Genomic DNA, 11220 nt, shown 5'->3' with positions numbered 1-11220 from the left:
CAATAAGTTTTTAAAAAATTAACATCCTACAAAATTTTCATAGTATGCAGGTGGACTACTCATCAAGCGTGACAAAACCTGTTCACCATTTGTTTAAGCCCAACCCACAATAACGAACATTGGCTCACTTTACTCATATAATATGGTTTAAAGCACTACATGTAATATCATCTAAAGCACTTTTAAAATCAAAACACTGATTCATCCATATTTGAAACAAGGATAATATATTCTACAATATGTCATTAATTAGAGCATACAATCCCCCGGGATATTTATATCATAATCATGACAATTTACATTTAGGTAAAGATTTGATAAGTAAGCTAAACAAGATAAATAAATAAACAATGAAAAAAAGAAGAGAATGGAAAGTCAAAAATTGAATGAATAGCACACACAACGATTTCATTTTTTAACTTAAAAGGAAATTCAACATTACATATCAAATAAATAAATAAGGGATGACTTAGCAAAAATACAGTTTTCTCACAAAACAAAACAAATGGCAACTCATGTCAAATTTTTTTTTTTAATGAAGCAATATAGATAACTCATCAAACATCTGATGTTAACTGGAATCGCCCTTGTACAAAGAACCATTGTTTTAGAAAAATGAAAAACCACAAGTCGATATATTTTTTACGAAATCAAAACTTTTTGTCAGTAACTTAATCTCTTCTTTATTTTCAATTCCTTGATTACAATAGGTATTTGCAAGAGATGTTTGCTTGAGAAGAGTTGGTACATGAAAATCTTGTTTGTTCTAATTCAAAAGTGTCAAATCAAAACCAAAAAAAGCCAACCTAATTTTCCTGGTTACTTAGAGAAGAATTTTCAAGCCCGCTTGCTGTTTTGTCTAGGCATCCATTATTTGTTATCTCAGTCACTGGATTATTAGATTGAGATCACCAAATCAATATTCATCACAACATGTCTTTGCATTTTTTTTTTCATAAATAACATTTTAAAGTGATACAAAAAAACAAAAAACAAAAATAAAACCCTTTAATCTCCTTCTCCACGTGCTGCAACAATTTGTCTATAGACAATACTGATATGAATGGCCAGCAAAAAGAAGATAAAAATGTCATCCAGAAAACCAATAATGCCCATGGCTGATTCAGGCAAGATGTCCAATGGTGAGATGAGATACAGGAATGCCGCCAGGACTAGAATTGCTATTCTGAACCGGAACATCCACATCAAGCCTCCCATGCTGAAGAATTCATGGAACATGTGCCTGAGTAATGTAGGCAAATCTTGAAGATGTTCCCTCCACTTTGAAAATATGAAAATAACAACAAACAAAACAAACTGATCATATCAAAGATTAAATTTTGTTATTCTGATTTAAATATAATAACCTATCACATGACCCATGACATGAAAGCTGGTATTATGTCGTGGTGATCCAGATACTGGAAATGTAATTTATAGCCCCCCCCCCCCCCCCCCCCCCCCAAAAAAAAAAAATGCGAGACTTGAATTAAGTATACATGTTTGGTTGATGAGAAAAATAAAATCTCTAATGTGGTAAATAATCAAAATTCCGTCTATCTGATAAATATGACTCAAAGTCACAAACCGTATAAGATGAATTAGGTGAGAGAAATTAAATTTACAGGATAAAATACGAAACCTGGTTAAATTCTGTGTTACAGCGCAAAATAAATGGATTGTATTACAAAGTAAAACATGCCACTAAAATGTGAGCTTTTGAATAGCACAATATTCATCGATGTGCTTGACAATGGATCAAAAGCAAACAGCAACACCAAACATGTAGGTAGAGAGAAATGAAGTCTGTAAGAAGATTTTACTACTTTTTTAATTTTGAAAAAAGAGACGATGTGTTGCTGATCAGGTACTCATTTTATACTTGACTAAGGTGAGAGAATGTGAGTAAAGTCTTTTCCAAAGACTCAATTTTGTGCTGCCACAATGAAACTTGAACCAAGGACATAGACTGAGTGTCATACCACAAGACCACAAAACTGCACCATTATCATCATCATCATCGTGATCCTCATCATCAAAACTAAACCATTATCATCATCATCATCATCCTCATTTTCATTGAATAAATATTAAGGTAGAATAATATACTTACAGATCTTGGTTCACCAGAAAATCTACGATTATATGCATTTATCTTTTCTACAATTGCTCTTCTTTCCTCACTTTCCACACCATCTAAAGCATGTTCATCAGAAGTGAAGTTTAAAAGAATTAATGACACCTGCGGAAGCAAAATTGTGGACTAAATGATTACCATTTCTATATCAAAGTCTGACAACAACAGAAGATCATGGCTTTCCTACCATTCCTTGAACTGTTATCCTCATTTGGTAAACAATTTAATTTTAAAAACAAAGCAACTGAGGCATCATAATAGCATCATTGGAAGAGCATTTGTCTCAAAGGCAAATGGATAAGTTTTGAATCTGATTCGACTTGTTCATTTTCTAACCCCTCTGTCCACCTAATAGTGATTGGGCAGTTGGATCTGTTGGTTTTAGATTTTGTGGAAAGCAATTGGCAAGGCTATCAAAAGCATATCATATCATTTTTTATGTCCATCTATTGCTATAGAAATTCCAGGTCACTGGTTCTCCACCCTAAAGGACCCCTTTTTAATGGAATGCAACAACAAGGAGAAGTGGGAAAGCCTTGCAGTTTCCAACCAACTTTCAACCAATTTATGAAAGTGAGAGCATTGATTTTAAGAAGCGGAAAGCACTAACAGAACTTATTTCCTATTACTGTAGAGAACAAAAATATCTTTTGTCTTAACAATACTTCATTTAATTTCATCTAGTTCAAAAGGAACATCAAGATAACTAAATGACTCTCTGTATATATATATAAAGCTTGATTGATCTAATAGATTTTAAATCAGTTGACTTACTTGAGTGCGGCAAGATGGACATGGAATTGCACCCCTCCAGGGTTGATGCTCCCAGTATGTGACCATGCAACGTCCTACAAAGAGAACAAATTTTTTTTTTTAAATTTTGCTCTGATCAAATATCTATCATTATTTTTACGACATAAGTCTGCTTACAATAATATTTCTCTAATGACACTGTATTGAGGGAAATATTTTATAATTCTAACTTCGATAAAGCTATAATGTCATACACTTAAAAAATTCAAATGCCATTACAGCATCTTCAAGAGTCTCAAATTTAACCCCGCAGAGTTTTTCCTTGACAAATGGGAACAAAAGAAGTCGCAGGTTGGGAGAATAAGGAGGGTGGGTTAGGACTTGAATGTTGTGTTCAGTCAAGAATTGCACTGTTTTCAATGGCTTTGGATGTCATTTTTCTCCAATTCTCTACAACTGTCGGTATGCAGTGGTTAACAAACCAACCTGAGGTGATTCTGTCTTGGACTGGTACTGTGGTTATGTGACCTTTGAAATTGAAAAAGCTCGCCACCATTTGGCTTCCAACGTTGCAAGATCACTTGAAGTTCAGAGGTCTCACCAGGAAAGAGCCACTCTAAACTGGTACTTTGATTCAGGGTCATAAATATAAATCCAATGTTTCATCACCAGTTATGTGTTTTCCCCATATCTAGATTGACCTTCATCGAACCGTTGAAGCGTAGTGGTGCAAAATTGAACACATTTTTGTTCATTGGTGAGTTGTTGAGGCATTCATCGAGTGGACACCTTGTGGACATTAAGGCATTCGTGCAGTATCTTCCAGACACAAGGTGATGAAATGCCCAAGGAATGCTCTATCTCATGATATGTATTGAGGGCATCATTTTCAATCATAGCCTTTGTGGCAGACACTGACTTTTCCATTACAGCACATACAGGTCAACCTTCACAGACATCATCTTTGAAAGATTGCATACCTCTTTTAAATTCACTAAAATAACTTTAAAAAAAATAGTTTTTACAAAGTTTCATAACAAACATTTAACTCTTCCAAAAAGTCGTAATAAATCATGGCTTGAAAATCACGTTTATTCAGTTCCATTACTATTGACAGAATTAATGGGATATGACATTAAATATTCCTTTATTGTGCTCACAATTTAAAAATTTGGGAAATTCCACAATGCAAAAAGAATTATAGATCTATCTTTACTGCTTCTACCCAATTCCAGGTAAGAAGGTAACCATGATTCTAATGTTAAAAATAGTGCAAGATTTTAATACGAAATATAAGCTCCTCCAAGAGTTCTGTAAATTCAAGCATTTCTTGCAGTAACTGTGCTTCGCTTAAATTAAACAACACTAAATATATGTGACTTACCACAAAAAACATGTCCACAGTTGGTCTCAACAGCAAAGGCAGCAACTCCAAGGCATATTGGGCAAGTCAATTCTCCATCATTTGGATGTCTTGCTCGCTCTCTTCTAGTTGGTGGATTATCTCCATCTGAATCTCGTTGTAACTGCTCACGGGTATTTGCAATATTCTCCTCACTGTCAGGGTGAATACCACTCAAGTCCCGCCTAGGAAAAACAAATCAAATGGATCAGTGAAGTGGTAAAAAGCATTACTTATAATTTGAGATCACATTGAATTTTCTTCTTGAGGTATCTTTGAAAGATAGAGACAAAATAACAATGTTACAATACGTGACAATGGTAATAATATGGTATAAAACCCAGAGTTATTGACCTCTATTTTCTGTCTGCCTTATTTCAGTTGTTTTATTTTCATGCACGTCAAGGGATTTCGTCTTTTCTTTTTAACAATACTGTTTATAACAGCTAATTAAGCGATTGCTGTTGGTCAGTGTTAATGCTCATAGGAACCATTAACTTTGTTTACAAAGCTGCAAAAGACAGGACAAGTTAAAAAATGATGATGATGATGATGATGATGATGATGATGATGATAGCACTATGAAGTTTAATTAAGTCAATACATATTTCAAAGCATTTCATGCTATAGGGTTTATAAGTTCAAACCAAGAAATTATCATCATAAGCATCATAAGGTTAGTCAGTGCTGGCCAACTTCTAGGCTGCCTACTTCTATGTTGGCTTGTACTTCTTCCCCAACAATTGCTCACTCACTTACTCAATCCTATCCGGGCCTGCTGCCACTTGAGGCGATGCAAGGCATCTCCAACTGGTCCTGTCAGCAGCTCTCTTTTTAGACATCTAGAGGGATCTCTCTGTTTTGGTCTCTCTCTCTGGCATGCCTCCAAGTCTCCTTGGGGAGGCCTTGCTTCCTCTTTCCTTGGGGTGCCCATTGCAAAGCCTTTCTTATCAGTGATTCATCACGTCTGCGACAGACATGCCCCAACCATTGTCATCTTCTCCTTTTAATGAGACTCTCCAGAGACATCCCTCCCCCTCCCCCAATCTCTCAAGCCTAACTAAAGATACTATAACCTGATGAAACAAAATGTTTGCCATCACTTGCAATATCAAAAGTTATGGGAAACACCGTGAGTAATATTGGTATTGGCTGGAGTCGTAAATTGTTTTTGGAATTAGATATACAACAACACTTATAAAAATTAAGGTAGCTTCAATTACCTTGACAATTGTAAAACCGCCAAGGACCATGTTGGTTCATCAGCTATGTATGTGTACTTTTAATTGCCACGGAATAACGTTGATGTCACGAAATGATGTATTGCCATGGAGTGATGTTATTAATATTAATATCAATTAATACTCTCATTTTCTCTTCTCTCTGTTATCATTCTCTCTCTTTCTCTGTCATTTTCTCTTTTTTCTCCCATACACTCTCTGTGTGTCATTTTCTCTTTTCTCTCTCTCTTTCTCTCTGCCATTTTTTCCTCTCTGTGTGTTTCTCTGCCATTTTCTTCTCTCTCTCTCTCTCTCTCTCTCTCTCTCTCTTTTTTTCTCTCTCTCTCTCTCTCAAACACACACACAAACACACACTCATTGTTATTAATACTAATGCTCTCGTTTTCTCTTTTCTTACTTTCTTCCATTTTCTTCTTTCTCTCTCACTCATTCCCTCTTTTACTTTTAGCCACAGACTGTGCCAGTTGGTAAATCGTCAACTATCTACTATTAACTTCCAAGGACCGGCATCATTAATATTTACTCTCATTTTCTCTCTCCCATATTCATTTTCTCTTTTCTCTCTCTCATTTCCTCTTTTTGTCTCAACATTTAATTGATGTTACGGAGTATGGAGTGATGGTGATACGTTAATAATAATATTAGTACTCTCATTTTTTCTTCTCAATCTCAATCTCCGTCTATGTTTCATTTACTCTCTCTCTCTCTCTCTCTCCCTCTCTCTCTCTCTCTCTCTCTCTCTCTCCCTCTCTCTCTCTCTCTCTCTCTCTCTCTCTCTCTCTCTCTCTCTCTCTCATATATTTCCTCTTATCGTCATGGACCTTGCCAGTTGGTAAATCGTGGGCTATTTACTGGCACGGATTGATCTTGTTGCTCAAATGTTTTATATTATTGTTCCTTATCATGACGATGTGCTCTATATTTTCCTTTAAAACAAAGGAAATTTTACTTTTTAAAAAAAATCTAGGACCTGGCAGGGATTTGCCACTTCATCCTTCTTTTTTCCCCCGCTGAATCTGAAAACAACAGTAACTTTTGTTTTGATATGTTTTTAACTCGTCTTGGAATTTGTGAAAAGACTTATAAAAATAAAAAACAAATGCCAATAAGTGTTGACTCGATCCTTTCCACAACGATTGACAAGGAATGAATGATTGGAAGAAAGTGGCAGGATTTGAGATTAGTATGCATGCAAATCGAGACTCGACTGAAATCACCGCATGCAGCTGAAGAGTTCCAATTTGACTTCTTGGCAGTTGATGAACTGTCAACTACCAAGGATTCACTCCTTGGCAATTGACACTTTCAAAAATTAAACTTATCTTAAACTTAAATAGTAATATTTATCGAAGTGGCAATTCGGACGCGAGTCTGAATTGCTTCCAGTGGCAATTCAGACTCCTGCCACAATACGCCTGCGCAATCACAGGAAGTGTCGGAAGTGGAAGTTGGGTCGAAAGTGAAGCGTGGTAAGGTGGGGGGGAAGCTGCTTGTTCTCAGTCGGTAGGAAGGCGAGTGAGCGAGCAAGTCACAATTTAGAACTCCCGAAGATGACTACCTTCAAAAGCGGTGAACTATTATTCCCCTTTGTCTTACTTTTTCTTGGGTACTTTTTAATTGTAATTCTAGAACTTTTTGCTATCCAATTTCTCCCTTTTTACTGGCGCTGATATGACCTAAATGTGTTGCAAACGCCTTAAAAAAAACAAAAACAAAACATAGATCTAAATATTCGTGGTCTTTGGGAGATTACAATTGTAGTCGCTATTGTTAACTTTAACAATCAATTTGCCCTCGCATAGATAAAAGAGTGTCTTTGTGTAGATTGGAAGATTTATTTGATTTGCCATGAGCGTGTTGCAAAAGATACATGCATGACATACCTACATTATATATTTTGCCATTTGCGGCTGCGAAAAAGTGCAGGGAAAGGAGAATAATATGACTTTGGGCATTGAGCGTTTTATTTAAAAGGCAGTATGGGTCGGGCTTTGACAAAAGGCTGTATCTTAATTCTTTTTTAATTAAAAAAAAATATGCTGTTTTATTTCTAAATATAAAAATAGAGGCGATTCTTGGCAGCAAAACAGGCAATAGAGCCCCGCCACTGGGGTAGGGGCAGAGTACCGTCTAATACTAATAATATTAGATACTACTGGACTAGGTGCCTATTAATAAAATAAGCACTGGTTGAATACGGAGATAAAATGATCAACTGGTAATGGGATTGGGGGGTAACCCACAAACGACCGAGGCACTGGATGCAGGGGAGAACATGGTGATACAAGATCAAAAAGAAAAAGCCGTCGGCTCTTGACTTGTGGAAATAGTTGTTGGAGGGGGCGGTGTGTGTGTGTGTGTGTGTGTGTGTGTGTGTGTGTGTGTGATTATTCTGCTTTAAGGACTTAGAGATACTCATGAGTGTGTGTGTGTTTAGGAGGACCAATACAGTTTCTATAACTGCAAACGGAATAGTAACTGAGAGTTTCACTAATGATAAGTTCATCATTCGGGCGCATTGCATATATATTGCAGTATTCCGAATCGAAGAGCCATTGTAGACTATTCAGACTCGACCCTGGTTAGCCATGGAGTTCTATTTAGTTTAGACTCCAGTCCAAATTGTCACAGGAAGCAATTCAGACTCGGGTCCGAATAGCCTTTTCAAATATTTATCGGACATTGCAACTAACTGAAAGGCAATAATGACTAAAAGATTAAGTTATAGAATAAAAGTGCTGTCAAACTATGGAAGTCTTCCCATGGACTTTGCATCTCTTTAAATTAAAGTTTAATACAGGGGTGAGACAGATCAGATCCACCTTCCTCATACTAATACTAACTCTCTGCTTTACATTATAGACATAGTGTCACATAGAGAATTACCCACGCCCTCACCCCTTAAACAAATATTGATAGGGTAGGTCACGGGTAGCGATATGTTCTATCTATAATTATAATGATCATCCGAAAATGCCGTTAATTGGAAAGCTGCTAGTTAGAACGTTCTACAAAAACATACCTGTGTTATCTTCATTAATTATTAATAATTAATTACTAAGGTGGCGTTTTTATGCACCTCCGTTGGAGGTGTACAAAAACACACCGTTTTTATGCACCTCCATTGAAGGTGTACAAAAACACACCGTTTTTATGCACCTCCGTTGGCGATGATGGTAAATGAAAAGGTTGCTGCATACGTCCATGAGGTTTTAAATAGTTTTAGATTGTAGTTTAGCACGCTGCTTAGTGATTACCAATGTACGTTTATACAATGATAATTAATTTTAAAGAATAATAACAATAATTTCAAAAATCAAAAGTAAAAAGAAACATGGCACACAAATACTGATCTCAAATAAATAAATAGTTTTAGAAAATTAAAATCGAAGTTTTTTAAAAACATGATAAAAAGATTTTGAAAAATAAAATTAAAAAGAAAGAAAAAAACCCCACTAAAATGATTTCTTTATCATTAAAATAAATTTTTAAAAAAATGTCTACAATTACAATGGGAACAGAACCCGGTACTTTCAAGGTTAGAGTCCGCCGACAGCTTGTCCACTGCGCTACGGAGCCACCTGACTGTTCACCACATTTAATAAGCTCTTTCTAAAACATTACTTTACCTTCAATGCAATTTCTATTTTATGGTTTTAGTTTTATATTTCGATTTTATATTCCGTTTAAAATTATCATTATTTTTATGTAAATTTATTAATAAAAACATCCTACAGATGTCACAATATAACTTTCGCCATGTCCAAATACAGAAACACAATATTGCTGATGAAATTGGGTGGGATGTGCATGCGTGACGGAATGTATAAAAACGGTCCGTTAAGATACACTGTCAACGGAGGTGCATAAATATAAAAACACTACGAATTACTAATGACCACACCACGTAGGAAGACTCGGTGTACACTACACACTCAATTCAGGTGTTTATCTTAGGCGCCAGTATGAAATATAAAATTACACAGAAGTTCCGATCAAACCAGATAAGATCGATAATGAACCAACGGACCAGGGTCTCACCTTCGATTCACAAACATCAGCATCGGCAACATAATGGCCATAAACATACCAATGCCAACGAGAATTTCATTGCCAATTCCCTCAATCAAATTGGATCGCCTTGCATACGACGACATGACTTTCACAGATAAAAACCATATAAGAAAAAGAGATGCAGTCTTCAATGATATTCACTGGTAATAGGACATCAAATTAATTCAATGATATTAGAAAATATACGCGTTGATTCAATGGAGTTTGATCATCTTTTGTTTACAATGATGAAATCGAAAGAGGAAGTGAACCAGTGACGAAGTCATGAAAAATGTTTATCGAATTTTACTTTATAGTTAAAACAAATTCATAGAATTAAACGAATGAGAATACGTACGAAGCCTAAAAAGTGTCCACCAATGAAAGCATTCAGCGCCATTTTGTTGTTGGCTGAGAATGTAGTAATTACCATTCATTCGGTATCTATGTCAACATAACGACACAAGAAAAACAACAAACAATATCAAAATCCACAATAAAATGTTTCAGAACTGTTGCGTATATTTATGGCACAACGAAGCTGTCAAAAAATGAAGTTAGAGAATGTGTGTAATCATGTATTATAATAACCTGTAATGTGTTTTCCAACCACCACATCATCTACTACTACAACCACCACCACAATATCATCACTAACACTACTACTACAACCACCAGCCCCACATCATTATCAATACCACTACTACTACACCACCACCAGCACATCATCATCACTACCACTACTACAATCACCACAACCACATCGTCATCACTACCACTACTACTGCAACCACCACCACCATATCATCATCATTACCACTACTACCACAACCACCACCACCACTACTACTACAACCACCACCACACACTACCTCAACTACTACAACCACCACCACAATAGCATCACTACCACTACTACTACAACCACCACAACCACATCGTCATCACGACCACTACTACTACAACCACACCATATCATTACCATTACCACTACTACTACAACCACCACTACCACCATATCATTACCATTACCACTACTACTAGAACCACCACAACCACATCGTCATCACTACCACTACTACTGCAACCACCACTACCACCATATCATCACCATTATAACTACTACTACAACCACCACAACCACACCATCATCACTACCACTACTACTACAACCACCACCACATCATCATCACTATCACTACTACTACAACTACAACCACCACCACATTATCATCACTACCACTACTAATACTGCAACCACCACCACCATATCATCATCATTGAAATTTTTTTTTTAATTGAGCTTTATATAGTGCAATATCTACTAAATGTGCTCAAAGCGCTTTACAAGGGGTCCCTGGTCAACATTTAACATGTAGGACGGGACATGACGCCTGTTAGGCGATATTACAATTTTTCGGACAAAGACAACTCTGTTAACGGCCAGGTACTCATTTTACACCTGAGTACGGTGAGAGAATGTGAGTAAAGAGCCTTTTCCAAGGACTCAACTATGCGCCGAGCGCGAGGCTCGAACCCAGGACCTTCCGATCCGGAAGCGAGTGTCATACTACTAGACCACATAGCCGCATCATTACCACTACTACTACAAACACCACCACCACATCATCATC

The 11220-nt window shown here is 36.4% G+C and overlaps 1 protein-coding gene across 1 annotated transcript; it reads right to left on the bottom strand.

Annotated features, from left to right (window-relative positions):
• LOC144977034 (E3 ubiquitin-protein ligase RNF170-like) lies at positions 1 to 9827 on the bottom strand (the record flags this gene model as incomplete). The annotated part of the gene is given in 5 exon segments (XM_078921755.1): positions 1 to 1281; positions 2114 to 2242; positions 2912 to 2985; positions 4275 to 4477; positions 9575 to 9827. Coding segments are annotated over 5 exon segments (795 nt in total). The 5' UTR covers positions 9691 to 9827.
• Positions 9828 to 11220: the final 1393 nt, after the last annotated feature.

The sequence above is a fragment of the Berghia stephanieae genome, chromosome 1 (assembly GCF_034508935.2).
Source record: "Berghia stephanieae isolate SIO BIC M18660-M18661 chromosome 1, UCSD_Bste_1.3, whole genome shotgun sequence".
NCBI classification, from domain to species: Eukaryota; Metazoa; Mollusca; class Gastropoda; order Nudibranchia; family Aeolidiidae; genus Berghia; species Berghia stephanieae.
Note: the sequence above shows the minus strand (reverse complement) of the source record. Positions and strands in the feature narration are given on the sequence as shown.